The sequence below is a fragment of the Parasteatoda tepidariorum genome, chromosome 5 (genome assembly GCF_043381705.1).
Source record: "Parasteatoda tepidariorum isolate YZ-2023 chromosome 5, CAS_Ptep_4.0, whole genome shotgun sequence".
NCBI classification, from domain to species: Eukaryota; Metazoa; Arthropoda; class Arachnida; order Araneae; family Theridiidae; genus Parasteatoda; species Parasteatoda tepidariorum.
In genome coordinates this window covers 41,692,786-41,715,004 of record NC_092208.1, presented here as the reverse complement: position 1 = coordinate 41,715,004, position 22,219 = coordinate 41,692,786, and the positions used below count along the sequence as shown (strand labels likewise).

At 31.1% G+C, this 22,219-nt stretch overlaps 1 protein-coding gene and 1 non-coding gene across 4 annotated transcripts in view; both read left to right on the top strand.

The window, feature by feature from the left end:
* The window catches only part of LOC107451212 (uncharacterized), an 83,803-nt gene that overhangs the window by 56,784 nt on the left and 4,800 nt on the right, over positions 1 to 22,219 (top strand). Inside the window, exons 1-4 of one of the 3 annotated variants that reach the window (XM_016067237.3) lie at positions 12,054 to 12,324; positions 19,769 to 20,086; positions 21,510 to 21,657; positions 21,765 to 21,887. In XM_016067237.3, the coding sequence (XP_015922723.1) occupies positions 19,770 to 20,086; positions 21,510 to 21,657; positions 21,765 to 21,887 (588 nt within the window). In that variant the 5' untranslated portion in view covers positions 12,054 to 12,324; position 19,769. Of the gene's footprint in view, positions 1 to 12,053; positions 12,325 to 17,070; positions 17,199 to 19,768; positions 20,087 to 21,509; positions 21,658 to 21,764; positions 21,888 to 22,219 lie in introns of those variants that run through there. The other 2 variants (XM_016067238.3, XM_016067236.4) reach the window with 2 other exon arrangements.
* LOC122269585 (U1 spliceosomal RNA) lies at positions 3,688 to 3,849 on the top strand. The gene has a single exon (XR_006225275.1). It is a non-coding gene; the product is annotated as a U1 spliceosomal RNA (small nuclear RNA).

Genomic DNA, 22,219 nt, shown 5'->3' with positions numbered 1-22,219 from the left:
TTCGGCGCGCAAGAGCACGTAGTGAGCATCATATGGCTAATCTATATTATATAAAACGCTAATACGTTTTAATTGATAGGCTTCGGCGCGCAAGAGCACGTAGGGAGCATATCATATGTCTAATCGGGTGAATTCTCACCGAATTATCAAAACAATTCTCACAAAATTATCTTCATCGAAGTCGATGCATTACATCCGGCGTTCAGTACTATTTCATATTGTTTACCAACGCATGGTTTTAGCCCTCTGGTGGGAAAGACTTTAAAACAAAACTTACAACAGTTACTTTTCTCTACAACAGAAATTTAAAATAGTGTAATTAAGAAAAATATGTGAACTGTTTGCATTTTCAAATTAATATTGAAATTCACAGGTTTAGAATTTTCTACAGTGAAAAGTTTTCGGAACTTCAGTGTTCAAAAAAGTATACAAAAGCTAGACGTTAAGAACGTATCCAATGAGCGAGTAAAGCGAGCATCGGATTGCTGCGAAAGCAGTTCCGAGGGTTGGCGAGCGCCAGCGAGCAGGGGGCGAAGCCTCCTAGTTAAATGAAATAAAATAAAATAAGTGTACTAGAAAGCAAAGTTAAAGGAGAAATGGTTAATAGGAAATTCGTTTAGAAAAACCGTAGAAAATTCCCATTCACAGATGGCGCTTAATTATTGTGTACTATTAACGGTGATATGTACTACTGGTATTATGGTAATTGGTGCAGTTTTAATGAGAATTCTTCAAAGGGTTCTCCATAGTTTCAGAAAATATTTTTTTCAGTTATAGCAAAGATAGTTTATTAATATTTTATTGAATTTGAATTAAAAGAACTTTGTTCCACTACTACTTATATATATTTTAGCAGTTTATTTAAAGGTCAGGCAAAGAGATGGTCATATTCTAAAATCCTTATCAAGTTTTAGTAAGAATTCTTTAAAAAATTTTGATAAGAATGTTTTTATTTTAAAAAAAAATCGGCTTAAGTTGGCTGTCACTGACAAATATATTATCACAAAACTCAAATATTAAAGGGTTGTGTAATAAGTACCAAAAAAACTAATATAGGTATGAAATATAAAGTTAATATATTTGGTGATTATTAAAACAGTACTAAACAGTTTTTATACCGATACTTTGGAAATAAGTGTATCCACCCACGAAAGGGATATGTAATGAAGAAAATTAATTGATAGTGATAAATTGTGACTAATATGAGTTGCCCTCGAGAAATAGCATCATGCCAAGTGATGCTAATTACATTTTATCTTTATTCTAATGGGATGAACTACAAAAAAAAAGCGCGTTTTGCTTACTTCACTAACGTAAAGCCACAAAATGGCAACAAATAATATTAAATTTAAAAAAGAAAAAAAGAAATTGAAGTTATTTTAGCTACATTGATTCAAAACCTTAGTGAAAGAACCAGGTAAGGGAAATTTTAAGAACGAAAAAAAAAAAAAAAAAAATGCAATCAAACTATTTTATTACAAGTTTGTTAAAAGACGGGGCGAATAATTCTTTGCTTCATTTCATTTACCACAACCTAATTTGATATAAAAATCAGGTAAGCATATTAATAACTGATGTGATTAATTATGTTACGAATAATGCAAAGGCACCGTTCGTTAAACACACCCATATTGATGCACCCTCTTTTTGTTATTTTCTCTGATTCATTAATTCCCCTAAAAATTTCACTTACCTGTTTCTTCCATCAAGCTCTTTAATTGTGTCGATATATGCTATTCAGTTTTAAGAATGACTTTCTAACGTATCTCAGTACTGATTTCTTAATTGTTTACTTGTTTTTCATTCACCCCGTGCTCAGAACGTAATACTTTAACAAATTAGAATTTAAAAAAAATAATAACGTGTCACTATATAATTTCAACAATTGTTGAAATTATATAGTGACTTAGTGAAAGGTGAAGTAGGTTAATACCTCTTTAGTCTAGATAAAAAAAAAAAAAAAAACAAATAGTAAAAATTCTACTTATCTATATGTATATGCAATCTTACACTGCGACAAAAAAAAGCCTAATTGCAACTCCTCGAATGGCAACGCTAGAAAATCGACCAATGATTGCCGATAAAAATGTCACATGCCAAAACCAGTGAGGTGGCTCAACATATAGCGCTTTTAAAAACGGAAACTGAAATAACCAGAGAGGCAATCTCATACTTTTAAGCTAGGCAGAAGTGAGTAGTCTTTGTCGATAAATCTCTGTTTTAGTATTTTGTCGAAAGCGCTTTTTTTTCACGAATTTATATATTACCAATTTATTTGACGATTAATTATCGCCAAAATTTTAACCTTTTTAAAGAGATATCAGTTTTAGAAACTTTACCTTAAGATTTTATACTATAGCACATTTCTAATAGGATAATGAATTACATGACATGTCATTTATTTGAATTCAAATTTATTTTAATGACTTATAGTATTTACTAAAAAGATGTAATTTTTTTTTAAAAAGAAAGTTTCTTGGAATTTTGTGCATTTGCAATGCACCTAAGTTAGTAGCGAGCGAAGCGAGCTTGGTTTGCGAAACAAAACATATAAGATTGCGTAGCAATTTTCGGGGGTTGGCGAGCGTTAGCGAACAGGGGGCGCAGCCCACTAGTTTTAAAAATTTCTGATTTAACTAACTACTATTGAGAAAAAATAACGTCACAAAAAATAACCTCACAGGAGGTAACATCAAGAGAAGTGAGAAACATCAAGTTGCTGTCAAACCAAAGCAACTAGTTATTAATTGGAATATTCATAAAACTTTTTAAAGCCATAAGATGCTATTTTGGTATTTTATACTTCTGTAGTTTTGAATTTATGCAATTAATATGATGATTTAAAATAACGGTTACGAATTGTATTCGGCTACGGAATCCTAGTAGTCCGCCTTCTTACGGCAAAACCCTGACTTTATAAATAATATGTATTAAGGTATTAGTGAACATTATTACCTATAAGACTGTTTTTAAAATATTAAATTAGAGGAATGAAGATTTTTCATCATTTTATCTTAAATTAGATTTTATGTCCGACAATTAAATTGCAGTTCTTGTGCTATATAGTCTAGTTATGAATTTGTTTTTAGTGTATATACCTACTTAAGTTGAAAATGAATAAAATAAGCCCATTTATGGTTTACTTCTAGATAAAAACTTAAAAGAACTGCTATGAACGTTGAAAATGGTTATTCAGGATATTTTATTAAGGAATTTCATTATTTTAATTTGATTCGAAAAGCGCGGTAGGAAATACTAATGCAATATTTTATAAACACTTGTTCTTTTCATAATTTATTCAATATATTGCTTTTAGAAATATTATATTTATATTATTTTAAATACCATTTCTATTTCATTGGCATTTATTTCACTTGAAATAATTTCATAAAGGTAACCAAACGATTAAATAAATTCTGAATTATATGTTTGTATCTAAATATAATCAGAGATTTCAAATCACATCACTAGATGCAAAAAGTACTCACGAACCCTTTTAACTTATCCACTGAGCCTCACCACTTGGGAAGCGATGACCAAACTACAGATAATATCTAGCTTTGATAAGATTGATACTTTACATTACATACATGCAATTCATTATTTATCTAGAATTTAATAACATTAAGTTACCAGTTAGGAAAAAAGATATTTTGTTTAATATATTTCATAATTTCGCTTTCGATCATACTTACCTGGCACTGGGGATGCCTTGATCAGCAAGGAGGCTCCCCCGAGCAGAGGCCCATCATTGCACTTCGGTGGGTTGACGTTCGCCACATTCACAAATTGTGATTGCTTGGGGTGCATAATTTTTGGTAGTTGGGACTGCGTTCGCGCTGTCCCTATAATATAAAGAGAAGATAATAACACAAGTATGAATTGTAAAAAATTTACTATATACATATAGTCAAAGTTTATTAAATTTCAACAAGTCTCATTTTATATTTTGTAAAGTTTTCGAAAGTTGTATTTTTTTTTTCTTTTCATTTCTTACTCGTTTTGTAAAGAATCATTTTAACTCTACTCCGAATATTGAATATACTTATGAAAAGTAACGCCTACTTTCTGTTCGAACAGAGTAATGATTCTCTTATAATTGTGCTTGAATCGAACAGATTTTCATTCTACAAAACAAAATTTAAATATTGTTACCATTTTAAAAAACTGCGAATGCTATATTTTTTGTGACTTCAGACAAGGACATTTATAAGATATTGTAGAAACTCTGTCAATTATAGTGATGGCAACACCGTCAATGGGTGAATGAACACATGCTCTTTTGCTTGCAATCTTTTCAGTAAATTTACTCGGGAAATTGACTCTTTGACGTAGTTTTTGCATTGTTGACAGCTTTTAGAGGTTAAATTTTTGGTGAATCCCGAATTAAGAATGAATTTTTGGTAATTTATCGCGTAAATGTTTATATAGGATTATTATTACTATTCGTTGTAGAAAGTAGGCGTTACTTCTCCCCCTGAAATTGCATTCATTTAAATATGTAGTGCGATTTTATTTAAAGTCAATTCAGTTGCGTTTGTTAACCACTAGGCACCTATGTTCCTTTATGGTAACAACTCTTTTCGTCACGAAGATAAAGAAAGGGTAACTCACTTCACTCTTTGCATTAAAGCATTCATTTCATCAAATTAAAATAAACGTTCAGGCTCACCATAATTATTATTAATTATTTGTTTCTTATGATTTGATCTATTTATTGTGTTTACAATGTTTATTATATAAAAACTGGAGCCAAAGGATTTGGCAGGTCGACGGGATAATCCCAAAGTACCATAATATGTTATTAATTAATATTTTTTATCAAGTAATTAAAAAACTACGATCGACTTCTTTTTTAAAATTTAAAGGCGGCTACCTGGGAACGTAAAATTTCAAAATGTTTCATGCCTAGTCGAGGCTATCAGAAATTTAATTAGAGAAATTTGAGTACGAATTGTAATCTCAGAAGGGACTGTGCCCCCTTATGTATAAAGTGGGAGGGGGCTAAAACCTTCTCTGCCCCCTCCCGGTTCCGAGGCCCCTCTTTAGAGTGAAATTAAAAATTTTCAAAAGAGGTGGATAGAAGAATAACACAAATTGTTAAATCATTCAAGATCCCGAAAAACTTCGTTTACTAAGGATTCTTATTCTAAAAGTGTTATATAAAACGTCGAAAAGTATCGATATTTACTAAATGTCAAGAGAGTAATAAGCAGATTTCAGTTGTAAAAGCGGGACGATTCAATGTATTTTTATACTCTGAAATATAATTGAACAAAGTTTAATACGTCTTTATAATAAAATTTTATTTATATTTGGAAAGCTTTTGACTAGGGTAAAAAAGAAAATTAAGGGAAAATTTACCAGCTTACACAAAATGCATAAATATAAGCATAAAAACGTGCTTCGAAGTGAATGGACTGTTAACTAATTTAGGGACAGTACGAACTGGGATGAGACAGGGATATGTTTTATATGGATTTGTGTTTACTTTAGTAATTGACTAGATTAGGCGAAGCCCTTCAATATATAAGAAAATGAGAATTAGAGGAAAATTTAACTCAGTTTTTGGAGATCTCTATTTTTCTGACAACTCTTTGGACAAATTTTTAGCATCCAAAGTTACAGACCTTTAGCTTAAAACGGATACTTTCAATACATTTTAAATAGAATAATGGTATGTATCATGATTGGATTTACTTAGTTACCCTATGGCACTCGAGTAAATACTAAGTTACCCCACTACTCTGAGTAGGTAGTGGTAGAAATAAGCGATAATACGTTTCAGTTTACGATGCGATACGTTAAGTGAATATGTTTTTTGTCGCAAGTGTTATTTTCAAAGGAGCAATATTCACGTTAACAATATTGCAAGCGTTATTTTCACTAGTGTAAATGTATATATATCTATTTTTATAAGCTTGTACATTTTTTCTGTCCACTTTTTATAAGCTTGTACATTCAGAAAAAGAAAAATCATTCTGATAAAAATATGTCGCTTTTCTCACAAAATTATTTCAGATTTGAAAACCCCACTCTCAAATTATATAATATCAAGTTTAAATGCATCAAATTGTTTCCTCCCAGTGCAGTTAAATTGGGCACAGGAATAATAATTTCTCTGCATATAATGAATGCCCTTATGAATTAATTTAGTTTTAATCCTTTCGCGCTGACGGTCACAAATACGTGCCAGCATTAAACCGTATGAACCAGGGTAAAGAGATAAAACTGGTAATCAAAGTAATTCTTTAGCAGTTTATTTGTGGGCGGAGTTATAATTGTTTGATTTATTTAATTCACCATTACTTTGTTCAAAATAAAACTATTTAGTTATACTTTGAACTAACATTGATTATATATATGATTAAACTAACAATAATTAAAGTAAAAGCAAAGTAAGTCTATCAAATTAGCAACCTTAACATTTAAGTCACCGTTTTTTATTTAATTACATTCTGATTCTGATTTTCCACGAATACTTTTCAGAATCACCCGTTGTGAAGTTGGTGTAATGTTAACAAGGTAAGAAGTGTTTTATAACGATTCTGACAATTTTACGTCTTGAATTGACAGATCTTCAAATGACGATTCTTCGTATAAACACAAATAACGAATCAGGTAATAAATATACGTGTATGATAAGTACTTCTCAAGAGAGTAAAAATACTATGATCACATTGTGAGCCAAATGGCTTCAAAACACACTGAAATCCGGAAGTATATCGGTCAAGAGCTGCCTAGACTAGAGTAGAAAACACCATCCATAGGGCCAATATTGGAAAAACAATGCCCTTTGATTCCTTATTGAGTCAAGATTGGTGATTTGAGTATTGGTCCACGTTATTTTGGTGTTAGGATACGTGAGGTTCGGTTTGCACTGTTGTTCGGTTTGTCGGTTGTTTTTGTAAAGCCTAGTAACGTTAATAAATGAAAAGATATGTGAAAATACAAAGTAATAAGCGCGATTTTATTATATAAAAATTTTTCCTTTTGAAGCTTAGTGGTAGGTATATAAAAATATCATTTAGAAAATCAAGGTGGCTAAAAGTTAACTGACGGTATTCAACCATATTCGGCCTAGGTGTGTTAGAACCATTTGATCAGTTAGGGTTCAAGTAAACTGATTGAAATAAAATTTCAAATGTATATTGTTTAGAAAGTGCGGCCAAGGTTTCAGTCGAAAAAATATTTCGTAATTTTGCCTTCACGTGGTGCTATAACGAGGTAAAAAGATAGAATATTTCATTAATTTTCACCCCTGTGTGCTCTATAAACATACCTTGACTGTCAATAATATACAAAGGATTGCATGCATCCATAATTTACAAACATTTTCAGCATGTATGGATGAAATTGAGTATGCCATCTATGAATAAAATTTTGAACTATTTTTTTCAACCACGTTATATATGTGTGTAGAGTCAGCAAAAATAAATGAATAAAAGAATTGGATCACTTAATTTTTTTGAATGGCTGGTCTGTTTTTTATTCTATAATGTATTATGGCAATATCTCAAAATAACCTTCTAAATTGAGTCTAAGAACTAATTTTAAACGTGGTGGTATATGCTTGTTGTGAAGCTTGCAGTTCTGATTGACTAATAGACTCGGCTTATAGTGAAACAAAGTTTAGCTTGTTGTTGTCGTGAGTTATTAAGGCTGGTGGTGCGATTGCTCGTGCTATCCAGTGGAGCCATCTATGGCCAAGAATTCGACTTCTGCCACTCCCTTTTCATAGATGCAGGTTGACATTGTCGACAACAAGTATCTCGACACTTAACAAAAACAGATCTAATTGGTATAACAATTTAATTATTTTAACCGATTACATGAAACATTGAAATAATATAATCGATTAATTTATAGAAAATTTAATAAATTATAACGATTAATCGAATTGATTGATAGAAAATATCGATAAATTTTATGTAGAAATAATCACTGTCGCTACCATTTGTCACTGTTACTTTTAAATCACATTAGTAGAAATAACAGAGAAGTCGCAATTTTGCTCGCCCCTAATTAGCGTCTCAATCACTGTACGTTTACATCGGGTTCGAGTTTCCGTTCTATATTCACTCATATACTCCGCCCTCTTGCATCGCATAAACGACACGGAGCCGAGCTGGTTTAACACTAGTTCGTTCCGTTTACTCAGTCGAATTGAATCGAGTAGTTGAAAATGATAATAATTTATTATTTTTAAATAAAGTGGTAGATTTTATCAGCAATATTCCAGTAATATAATTTTTTTTTTTTAAAATTCTTTCCATTTAAATTTTTCTTAAAGCTGAAATCTAACAGACTTAAATATTGTGTACCTCACAACTTCAGCATCTAACTCCAGTTTTAATCTCAACCACAAATCTCAACTTTAAAATTTCAATTTCGCAAACAACATAACTTCATCAACTGAGACTGCTCTACATCAAGTAGATTAAACAGCAATCATAGCATTTCCTTACGTTGATATTTTACCCTCATCTATAATCAACAATTGAAAATTTTGAGCAAGAACCTTGAAATGTTAAATCAGAGAACCAAAAAGTCAGCTAACCGCCGCATCGTGTCACTTCATATTTTAAAAGGTACAGATAGACGGGATATGTCCACTTCGCGGCCTAGGTGCCCAATAGCCAACACATACTAGGAGTTATCTTTTATATATATAGCGGATGAATCGACTATTGGACAGAAGTTGCTTAATTTCACTGGGATATTACGTTTCCTTACCTACTTTTTCATATATACGATTTTTATTTCTGTCTAGGTACGGCACGAAATTAAGGTGGCTTTATTAAAGATGGACATACGGTAGCATTTGTCACTCAAAGAACTACGAACGATGATACCACAATGAGGTGGTGCACCATCTTGTTGCAAAAAGACATGTGACTGAAGCCCTTCTAGTTGTGGAAATACGAAGTTTTCCAACATGTCTAAGTAAACGACTGATGAGACAGGAAGATGGATTGGGCGAGGAAGTCCAATTCCTTGGCCACCCAGATCACCTGATAAACGCGGCTGGACTTTTTTCTTTGGGGATTTATAAAGGACAATGTTTATAGGAAGATCGTGTCGAACAATGATGACCTAAAGGCTAGAATTACAACCGCAATAGCCTCTGTGGATGCTGACATGGTTGCCGCTACCTGGCGTGAAATTGACTATCGACTTGATATTTTCCATGCGACGAAGGGTGTACACGTGGAAGTTCATTGACAAGGGTCATGAAATTTTTTGAGTCTATTTAACCATTTATGTTATTAATTTTAATCTATCTTTATTATTTTATGAGTTATTAAACATCAAAATGGGTCCGGGACTTTATAAAGACCCTGTAAATTTTGTTTCCCAATTTTTTTTTTGTTTATTTAAATTCATCCTGATAATAATCTCTCAAAATCAGCGTTTTAATGAAGCAATATTGATATTTAAATGAAAAAAAAGAGTCGTTCATCGCTTAGCAAACCCATTTGGGACTAGCAGCCTTGAGTTCTTATCAGCGAAAACCCAGTGTTTACCAGGCCGGGGTAAAAACCAGGATTTAACCAGGAACCATGGTAAAAATCGGGATTTGTTTGTTGCACTTCGAAGCATTGCTCTTCCAACTTTACGTTGCTATGTGGTTTCGAGTCGTCAAGATGCACCTTAAACTGTCTAAAAATCTCTGAAACTTTTAACTGGAACAACCTGTAAATATGGTAAAGTATCTTGTGAGTTTGTTCAGTAAAGCTTGTTTGTGTTAGTATCGCGCTATTTAAGCAAAACATGTGATTATTAGTTATATAGTTTTAGGGTAATTACAGTTTAATGTAATTTGTTGTTATAAAGTAATTTGAAGTTAGGACATTGGTCAATAGATGAAGGCATTTGAGGTATTGCTCATAAATAGAATCCAACATTTTTAAAATGTTACTTTTGAAGATTTGGATTTAAAAAAATTTTTTTTTTTCATTTTTGTTGAAAAGGTTTCAAAACATAACTGTAATAATATGTGATTCAAAGTTTTGATTAAGAAAAATTTACGTTAAATAAATATTTCAAAGCTTAATTACCTTTCCCTTTTAATGAAAAAAATATGAAAGATAATACATTTGATTACTGAACAATAATTGATGACTGTAAATAATTATACCGTTTTTTATACACATTTTTCCTTGAAAAAAAAAACAACTTTTTATTCGTATAAATCTGTAATATACATTTAAAATTAATATTAAATAAAAAATATTTATGAAGAAATTTTATTTTATTTTATTTATTATTAAATTTTTTTAAAAATTTAGCATTTTTTTTATATTTTTGTTTTTAATAAAAAATTATTAAGTGATATGAACATACACTGTCAAACATTGTCATGTTTATCTAAATTTATTATTTCATATATGACAGCTTGCATTGAAAAATATGAAAAGTAGGCGTTACTTTTAATTGATTATCCAATTAAACAGAATAATAAAGGTAACGAATGTACAGGAATTGAGACTAATTTTTCTTCTTTATCTCGAGGAATTTCCTTTTATTTCCCATTCACGTTACATATCAACAGAAGAATGTTAAAAAAAATTGTCTACTGTATAGTTGAGCAAGTTGACATTGGAGAAACAAATAATTTACTCAGTTAATTAGAAAAATATTGTTTGGTTTTACTCATTTTGTTAGGTTTTTACTTAACAAAAGCTTATTCGTGCTTATTTAATACTTCACTTTATATTTAAAAACTAATCTTTAATTCCACATTCTTTCACTGGTTATCTGAGTTTTATTTATTTTTAACGGTTACATTAATTCTGTGTCCTTTAACTTGTTACCTATTTGTGCTTATTATATTTTATGATGATTATATTGTGTGCTGATTATATTGTGTGCTGATTATATTGTGTGCCATAATTGAATCCCATTCCCATGTATGTTAAGTAAATAAAAATTGGCCCCAGTTCCTATTTCTCTTTAAAGCACGCCATCAGCTTAAATTGGGTGAATATAAGTAACGCCTACTTTTTACTCGTAGCTTCCGACGAATTTGAAAAAAAAAAGAAAAAAAAAGGAGATATTGTCAGTTTATTTTTTGTCCGAATGTTTTGTTAGAAAGAATTTATAAGTTTATTACATTCATATACACACGCTTTGAAAATATTACTTCAGACAAAAAACATAAAATCGACCTTAACGTATCGCTATCTTTCTACCACGCCTTGAAGTGGTACTGATTTAAACGTAGAATACGGAGTACCTGGCTCGATGGGCTATCTGCTCTTTCATCTATACCTATGACAACACTTCGCACGCTCTCACTATTAACGTGTGGAGAGCCATAGGAGAAGAAAGCACATTAGTTTCTGTCTTTATTTTAAATAGATTGAAAACTTTTAAGTTAGGAAACTATATGGAACTGAAAACTAGATACATCGAAGAGAGTTCTAAAAGAAACGTCGTGGAAACTTTTAAAAATATTTTTTGACAAGTAAATACGAAAAATGTTAAAAAAGATGGAAAATGCAGTAATACATTCCTATACAACTGCATACGTGCCAACTTTAACTCATTCTGAGAATGGATTTTTCAAGTGGTAGTAAAACAATCACCGAAAAACATTCTTACTCAAAAATATATTTATATTTTGATTCGGTTAAAATCTGCTATCATAAAAATTAGTATGCTTTTATATATTCGTTGTAATTATTTATATGTAGTGGTGGTCAAACTCATTTATAATTATCANCTGACTATCTATTTCCAAATTTTATTTTTATAATTATATGTAGTGCTGCCATCTATATTTAAGCTTTATTAAACCGGAAGAGTTGGCAGCTATGCAACTGAGAAGAGGTGGAGAGGGAAAGGGGGAGTGTCAACACTATCGACTTGTTTTGCATATTCGAGAGTTACGATCACGAATACAGAAAGTAAACTGGGTTAGGATGCTGTGATGTCAGCCGACGTTCCGTCATCACTTACGACATGACGACAGTCTTTAGTTGCGGAAAAGTGGCGTTGCCGTCTCGATCCAGCGAGAGTAAAAAAGGAATTTACATGTTTGCCGCCATTCCTTTGTTTAAATTTTGCCAGCATGCTATTTTATTCTACTTATGTTTCAATCGTTGGATTATTAATAATAACTTAAGTCATCATGATTATTCCTTGAGTATACCTGCTCAAGATGTACACGCGATAATACGTGGCGAAGAGGATAGGAATTTTTCACCCCTTGAGGAAGTTGAGCTACAACTGGACTTTAATGAAAATGCAATTTCTCAAAGACTGGTCATGAATAATTTCGACGTGATCCCAGTACAGCTATTTACTTAATGTTTTCCGGTAGGTGTTTTCAAATGTTTAAATGAACTTTGCTATTTGCGATATTTTTATCCGATTTAGTTCAATTTAGCAGCATTCAGATGGCGACGGTAGGTTTGATTCAGGAATTTGATACTTCAAATCCAAATTCGTTCGAATTATACACTGATCAAATTACTTATTTTTTAGAAGTGAATTCTATTTCAGATGAAAATCTAAAGCGTGCAACTCTTTTGGTTGCTTGTGGCTGAGAATTTGAGGATTGGATTTAGCTTTTGAAAGAACATTGTCTTAAATCTGCGGAGTTGTTTTAGCGATTTAAATTCCATAAAAGAGTTCAGTCAATATTAGAATCTGTGAATGCTTACGAAATCAAATAGTCTGCGGTATTCGCGATGAAGAGATTCAAAGAAGATTGTTAGCTGAATCGAAATTTACACTTGAAAATATAATTTCGGTCGCCGTAACATCTAAAGTTGCGGATCCACAATCAAAACATAGTCATTCAAAAATTATTCATTGATTTGGTACGTGGTCGGAGAGAAATACTGCTTGATTACGTGAATAAAATTCTAATTTTTCAGGTAGTAGTAAATCCGAAACTCATAATTCTAAAATGTGTTACAGCTGCGGTGGTAAACATGAGCGTTCAGACGTGTAAATTTTATTTTATTTTACAACCGTCGTTGAACTGCCGACCCAATTTTTGAATTTACGACTACTAATGCTCAACTCAGTAGCCTTGTCATTTTGAAACTAATATAAAAGACAAGAAAAATCCTGGATCAAGTATTGAGGGAGAAATTTGTTTTCGTGGGGGACTTTTTGATGGAACTGACCAGCATTTGCGTTACATGGAAAGGAAGACCACGAGAGCCACCCACGGTTAGCCTGACGGCAAGGGGACTCTAACCCATGATCCATCCACTACTAAGGATATTTCACGTCAGCACTATGGTGGTTGCAAGTCGGATGCGGAATTCGTATCGACCAGCCGTCGCTGGGATTCGAACCCGGTTCACCACATTGGAAGGTGAGCGCTCTATCCCCTGACCCATCACGGATCAAACGTATAAATTCAAATATGTAATATGCCACTTGTGTGATCGTAAGAAAAACATTGCAAAAGTTTGCCAGAAAAAACCCCCAACTAAATCGTAAAAACAGCGTGCAAATAAAATTTATGCTCAACCCGGATATTTGAATGTTCTAAGTTTTCAATCTGCGTTTAAGAAAAACTTAATCATTGAGTATGATAAGAAAAAATTAGAAATGGAAATTGATTCGGGTTCTTATTATTCGATTATTTCTTCGCAAACTTTGAAAAAATTTCTCCATTCTAAGAAACCCGTGAACGGAGAAACTTCCATTTAATTGCGTGACTTTTCTAAAAAAGGGATTTCACTAGCCGGCTTGCGTAAAGTTGAAGTTTTGGTTAACTTCCTGAAATCGAAGCTAAAATTGTTAATTTAAAAAAATTCGCGAATATTTTGGGATATTCGTAGTTTGAACGTTCGAGAATTTTAATAACCAGGGTAAATGAAATTAAAATGGGAATTGTTGAAAAAGTTGTTAAAAAGTGTGATATTTTTGATGGTAAATTGGGTTCGTCTACGGGGAACCCAGCATAACTTCCTATAAATTCGGATATTGCAAGAAGCGTGCCTTTGTCAGTGAGGTTCAACATTGAAATTTGAAGTGAAACTTCAAAGTGCAGGGGTTATGGAAGGAATTTCTAATCCAAAATGGTCAACGGTTGTTCCAGTGATTAAACCGTCGGGTGAAGTACGTTTGTGCGGAGATTATGAAATCCTGTTAAACAAAGCAATAAGAGCACATCCTTATCCGAATGCCGAGACAAATCACCTTCTTTCGAGTCTTAGAGGAACGTTATTATGCTCAGATAGATTTCGCTCAGGCATGCTTGCAATTATTGGTTGAATGATGCTTCCGCTGATTTGATATTTGCAGGCTCCCGCTAGAGGGCGTACTCGAGCGTTGCGATCGCGAATGCTTAGATGTTTAATTCGTTAAGGATGTCGTTTGTAAATGAAGACGAAAATACATTTTGCAAAGTAAATTGCGATTTATTTTAAATATTTTAATTTCTCGTCAATTTCCTTGTTCTTATATTTATTTCAGTGTTAATTTTAACATGTATTAACATAGATGAAATGCATAATTTTTGTTTTTGTTAAACCAATGGAAGAATAAATACGGAAAAGCGTTAATAATGTAGATTTTTTTCTTTTTTCTTCGTTGTAGAATTTATTATATAAAAGAATAGAAATGAACGGTAGTAAATAAAAATATGAAGAAAAGGCTTTATGCATACTGTAGAACTGAAATGTAAGATGAAAGTTTAGGAGTTGATTAGAAAAAATTATGGTTCCAAATAAATACGTAATATGAAAACATTTAAAAAAACTAACATAAATTCCCGCAATGCAATTTTGGTTCAAAAAATTTGATTGAAATAAAGCTTAAAAGTCAACTTCAAAAGTTTAAATCACAAAGAACTATTATTCATTCATGCGACAAATATAATTTGCGAGCGCAACGACATATAGGGGGCGTTGTTATTTGAGACGACATATAGGGGGCGTTGCAATTTACTTTGCAACGCGATCATCAGTTACTTTGCAGATTTCTTCAGTGTAGCATAGTATCGTTCTCTCTTTTTTGTGGCTTATTAAATTTAAAAAAGAAAATTTTTTGATATTCTTTCTTATGCAAGCGAATACAAAATATAGCGAATATTTTTTTTGGAGAAGGAACATCTAAAATACAAATATTTGTAAATAAATAGAAAAAAAAAATGTATCTTCGTATTAGTTAAAACTTAATGCCTGCAAAACCATCCTATTAAATTTAATGATCTAATATGAAAGGTTTATTTAAACTTTATATTCCATACTTTTCTGAATCACATTACTTCAAGGATTAAATCGAAAATTGGGTCGGCTTTTAACGACGGTTATAAAATAAAATAAAAACATTGAAATATGCAAAAATTTTACAGAAATATATAATGTTATATAATTTAATTTTGCAAAAAAAGTTTTTGACAACAATTTTTATTAAAAAATTTCAATAAAAAATCATTATTATAAATTAAGAAACATAAAATGAAAAATGCTAATGATTAAAAAAAATAAAAAAAAAGGATTCTAAAAATATATTGAAATAAAAAAATATCATGATGTTAGTATTTTTTTAAAGTCTTAAAGTTCTTAATCAGACGAGAAAGTCATTCTGTAGAGAACTATTATAAAATTAGAAAAAAATATTTACAAGTAAATTTTTTATTATAAAAATTACAACACTAACCTGCTTCATAAATCCTTAGAATTCCGAAATGTAATGCTCTCTGTTTGAAAATTTTATTCTCAAATAATATACACATAGATTATCCCTTTAAAATTTTATAATTGTAAGATCTCGATATGAATTTCAATATGTAACTCAAAAACAGAAAAGCTGAATTCTGGTTGAAATTAATCATTCAAAAGTAAAAAACATCTTCCAAGAAAACTGTAAAATTTTATTAATAATCAACACAAATAATACCATTTCAAGAAATTCGGATGATTCTTTATTGTTGTTTTCTGAATTATATAGATACAGAAAAATATACTATTCTATAAGGAAGAATATTATTAGTACTGCACGTTCTGAAATCACATTTATTCATTGGAATTCATTGTGGACTTAAATAAATTCACTTTAATTTATAATGAAGTGAAGATAAAAAAATGTATTTTACCGCATTAAACACATTTGAAACAGTATGCGATCACGAAATCGGAAGTAATTGCTTGCAAGTTTGTTGTTAACAGAAAGGAAAAAAATTGAGGAATTTTTCTTCAAATGTTGGACGCGTTCTGTTTCAGAATGATTTTCCTTGGGTCATTTTTTCAAATTCTTCTACCTTTCCGTTTAGGAAATTTTGCTTCTTATTTGCTGCCGAAAAAAAGCGTCCTACTCTACTAATGATTCTGATAGAACTAAATTAAAACTTAATAAATAGTACCCTGAAAATATCCACCCACCCTAAAGGGCGTATTCAAACGTTGCGATCGCGAATATCACAGAAGTTAATAAAAAATATGACAGATACTACATAATATACCGTAGAGTGTCGACTATTCATGTCCACTGCAAATAACCGTTTCCATTAAGTGTTACTAGATGGTGTTGTAGGCAGTTGTGCCAGGAGAAACTTAGAAAAAACGCGTCGTGATGACATCAGCGTGGATTGTCCTTAAGTATGTTGTTCATGCTGTCAGCAAACCAATGAATTTTTTCCCCACGTAGTTAAAAAAAAAGAACTGAAATATCAAGCGAATGGGTTCTTGTAAGCATGAACGCTTAAACGTACATGCTTATAAATTTCAAAATGAAAATTCATTTCTCGCGTGAGCAACGAAAATCTGAAACAAAGTGAGCTATAGGTTGGGCAGAAATTTTATGAGAGATTTTGTCAAGACAGGCACAGGACTTTTAATTTCAAAAACTGGAAATTTTAATTTCTTTTTTACTAAGTTACGGCTACGAATTTCACACTTAGAATAGATTCGTAGGACAATTTAAAGGTATAAACTTCATTTCCAAGCTTCTTTGTGCCTTTCGGAAGATGAATAATATGCTTTTCAAACGGTTACAATGAAATCTAGCCATGTCTTATTTAATAAATAAAATTAAAACGGTTGGCAAAAGAATTAAGCACATTATTAAATCTTTACATTAAAACGATTTCTTTTCATGATCCACATTAAGTCAGGAAGAAAGACAGAAGTAAATAGTAGTGTTTTGATTTAAGCGAGGCAGAATAATTTTTGTTTCCATTTAGCAAATAATATAATTTTTAGCAAAAACAAAATTTCTCTAATTAGGTAAGGTTTCTTTAGAGTTCATATTTATCTATGTCTTACTGAAATTTACGGACTATATGGAATTTTCAATTTGTAATCTATTTTGTTTCGCCAGAAATGATACCACTGTAATAAAACACCAATATTGTAGTGAAGAACTATTGAAAATAATTGATTATCATTAGAAATGGAGTTGAATATTAGACCACAACTCATTTTTGTTCTTCAAAATATTGCCTTTTACTTTAATTCTGTAATATTTTGTTACGAAAGCATGACAATATTTAAGTATTTATCCACTTCGGGCGGTCTTACCGCCTATTAGCAGAGTATCTATATTAGGCACTATCTATATTAATCTATATATCTATATTAATATAATAGAAGTAAAAAGGGGCTAGCGTGGAATATTTCTGTTATTTATCACTCAAAAATTATCAGTAAATTTTGGCTGATTGACAAAGATGTGGTACACATACACTATCGTATGTAATTTTAGACAAAATATTAAAATGTGCAGAAGCAAATTAAAAAAACGTGGTTTTTAAGGTGAAAAAGTATCTCTTAATTTTTGCTCTATTTGTAAATTTAGACTATTTATATTCAACGTTTCTAACGGTAAGAGTTATTATATCATGACGGAACACACATATTTCAATAGTCACATTTCATTTGTCTTTCTTTAATTTACCAAGAATGAGTTTAAACCTAGAAGACTAAGTATTCGTCTATTAGGCTACCGAACCATGCCAAGTCTTATGCATCAAAAAATGTTTGATTAGAGCTCCTATTATTTTTTAAATTTTGTTAGATCCAGGTAAAAACAAAACTGCTGCTTACCCGGTAAAGGGATGTCGCTGGTAGTAAAGTTGTTTCATTTCCATCCCTTTTTAAGAGAAGTAAATTAACCGCGACATCCACTTTCTTTAAATGATTATAACATATGCGTTTTCTAGGAGTACATTACTCCCAGCAATGCATATAACTGGAATTAAGTGCTAAATATCTTGGAATCACAATCATCTCAAATTTAAATTGGAGTAAACATCAAAAAAGCCAATCATAATCAAAAAAGCCAATGGAGCCCAATGGGTCCTAAATTCAAAACTGAAATCTAACTCCTCATTTGATTTAAAGTGTGAACGTACTATTTATTTGATGGCTATCAGGCCCATTCTGACGCATGCCGGCCCTACTATTACTACTTTAAAATAATAATCTTAAATATAAACTTTGATGTGTGGAAGGCAGAAACATTAGAAGAATGGTTGGTGTTCCCAAATGTATCAGCTTCAACAGTATAAGACAAGACTTAAAAATTGACAGCATTAATGTTTATATAAATAAATTAAATGAAACTTTCTATGATAAAACCCATCATTGTACAGTCAGCTATTTTAATCTCCTCCTTGATATGGACCTCGTCGAAGATAACACAAAATTTAGTCCCATTACTGCTTTTTTTCTTGGTGATATGGTGTAGCCGTGTTACATTCGTTATAACAACCGTGTTACATTCGTTATACACACATTTTTGACACCATTTTTTATTCTCCCTCTTGCCGATTGTTACCAAAGGAATGCAGTAGGTTGCATTTAATTTGGCTTCCCTATTTTTACTACAACCCGCATTCGTATTTATTTTCTTTAAGGTTGTTTTTCGAAGGCTCCGTCGTAATATGAAATTATGCTTTCTTGCGAATAATATGCTATTTTTATAACTGTTGTGAGTTTGCAACTGTTACTCATGACTGTTAGGTCAAGTTTAGTATATATAAAGCCAGCGCTATCTATTAATTATCTTGAAAAGGGCGCAAAATGTCAATATGAAATCACAGTGACTATCGAGAATCAATGAAAGAAAATCACAGTTTAGTGAAAATGAAAAACGTTTGTTAAAAACTTACTCCAATGCTGCTTTACTTGGGATCGTGAAAATTTGCGAAAACTGTGAATAAGGCAGTGATTTTGATAATTTTCACCTAAGTGGAAAAATGTCGCCAAATTGGTAATTTTGTTTTAAAAAAAAGTTTAATAACTTTTTAATATTCAAGTTATTTGTCTGTTTTAAAACCCAAATAATTCTTCGCTGCAAGATTATGTAAATAGTTTAAAATCATCGCATTGCTTCAAGTGTATGGCAATAGAGTAAAGGCTTTTTTTTTATTTTCCTTAGTGAGAGAGCTTCGAAAAACAGCGTTAAGAGACATATTTCCTGATCAGATGAAACAAAAATATGAGCAATAAATTGCGCCAGAATGTCGTAATGCACAGACGCCAATCAGTTGTCATTCAACGCTAAAAATTTCTATTGCTCGTTCAGAGCACCCCTTAAAATTTATTAATAAACGTTTGAAACTTTGTTGGTTGGTGTTTAATAAAATGGAACATTTCTTTGTTGTTTTTATCTTAAAATATTTCAATGTTTTCTGACATCATATTCTGTTCTATGTTAATCTCAAAAAGCATAAATTTATTTGCTTATTTTAATAATGTCTGTTCTGCTATCATATTCTGTTCTATGTTAATCTCAAAAAGCATAAATTTATTTGCTTATTCTTATAACGTGCATTATTATTTTTTTTGTTTAGTATGGACATTTTTGATGAAGCCTCGGGAAGGTTGTGTTGTGAAAGGGCACGGCGACCTCATTGTAAGACTTGTGTGTGCTATGATGAGGTTGAGATAAAAAGCAAAATTACTGTGTCCAAACCACAACTTCATATGCACACTCGGAGACTTTCACCTTGCAAAGTCAATAGTTTTGCATATGACTATGGATGTTCTGTCAGACATCCGACTGAAAGAGATTTGGATTCAATGTTCCCTCCTCTAATATCGCCTCGTAAAATAGAGAGAACATGCCAGTGTGACAACAAGTATCGGACATTTGAGAAATGGTTTCGAAGGTGAGGATGCCTTGTCATATGCTTGAAATGGCTTTAATCAGACACATAGCAAAGTCTTTTTTTAGGAACTCTTTAACTATTGTAAATGGATAACAAACTCATTAGATTATATGATTGCTTTTACGAATTTAATTACTAGTAAAAAACGACTAAACTTTTTTTTTTCAATTATTATATTTTAAAATTTCATTTTTAAAGTTTATGCTCCTGTGAAATTCACTTTTGATGTTCACTTTAATAATCACTTAAAAATTGTAAAATGTAATTACGATTTTGATTTCTGTGTTTATTTTTTGTATGGTGCTTCTAGAACTGGCTTCAAAAGTCATGCCTGGATTACACTGTTACATTCTTACAAATACTTAATCTTGCCTAATTCGAGTGTGGAGATTTCAAGTCTGAAATTAGTTTTGCTCCTAAAGCTGCAGATTTTTTTAAAATGACATTTTCTGTCTGTTTTTTGTCGAAATGTAAAAGTTTAAATACGTTATATATAACAGAAGATCACGTTAATGTTGCAACAAACTTTAAGATGAGTTAAGGAACATCATAAGGATTAAAATTGCTTAGGAACTTATGCCCAGAATTGTCAGCGTACGCTCTAGGGACACCTCCCTATTATGACCTGTTTAGAAGCACACGAAGAGACAGTTGATAATAGGAAAGTATCCATAGCGATGTATGAAGACATTTTCGCATATGGGTTCCTATTCATATGCAGTTTTAATTATACTTATGTACTTTTTTTTTTTAAAAATCCCCTAGAAGTTTGTCTCAACGTATATGCGATCCCCAGTAATATATCCAGTTTTTACTTTTGTACATTTCGCCAAAAAATATAACGTGAATTTCATTAAAAAAAGAACAACAATATAAATTGGAGGAAAAAAAAACAGATTTCAGATTTCGAAATCAGCGATGCGAAAGTATTTAAAATGTCTTAAAAATCTGAAGCAAAAGAAAAAAATAATGTTTTTTAGTGTTATCTTCTATATGTATAAAATAGAAATCAAAGTTTTGAAAATTTTTATATTTATCAATAATTATTATAATTTAAAATAAATTAGTCTTCAATAGCACGTCGCTGTGGCAGCCATTGATACGATTGTTTCTTGATATAGGTAAGAAATAATGAAAGAAAATATTAAAAAAAACGATGTAAGACGGGAAGAAAATTAATGACTCAATGAATTAGGTTAATCATAGAATTAAAGAATCTGTGAATGGGTATGCCAGTGAAAAAACGAGTCTATATATTATTAAATAAGTAACAATGTGATGCCAATATCGAGAATAAATAAATGTATATGAATTGTTTTGTAAAGAAATAAAAGCTTGAAATTTTTTGGGACGGAAATCAATAATTTATTTTTTTCTAATAAATTAAGATTTTTTTTATTAAAAAAATCTATTTAAATTTTAGATTTGATTTCGATTGCAATGGATTTTTAGACCTGTTTGAACTAAGGACGATGTTGAATTTCTTAGGGGTACAGGCTAAAGAGGATTATTGTAAGCGTTTACTGGATAGAGCAGATAGAGATAGAGATGGAAGATTGACCTTTTCTGAAGTAAATCATTGATTCATAATTGCTTTTTTTATGTAATTTATAATGAACGAAACTAATTTATTGGATATCATCTTTTGTAATTGTTGGCATTTTCTTGCGTTCTTTAGTTTCTCCTAATGTGGCGATTGGCTCAGGACGAAGAAGAACTAATGGACATCATTAGAGAACACGATTTGTACCCAGATGTTTTACAAGTGGACTATGTGTCTAAACTTCGACCAAAAGCACCGGTAAACTCTTGACTTTCTTACATATTTAACAGTTAACGAGTTAATAGTTTTTTTAATTTAAAGTAGATAATAATATTCGGTACTTTTCGGTAAGAAAGCTCAAGTGCGAAAAGTCGCCAAAAATTTAGTCACCATAACCTAATTTTTTTTAAATTAATTTTTTTAAACCCATAAAAATGTAATAAAACAAAATAAAAATAAATGAATTTTTGCTCCCGACAAACTGAAAAGTATCATTTTATTATAAGGCCTCTTAACCTCTTAAAAATCGTCAAATTTTCAAAAGATATTTTTGTCTGAAAAGTAAAGAAAAATGACATTTTCAACAATAA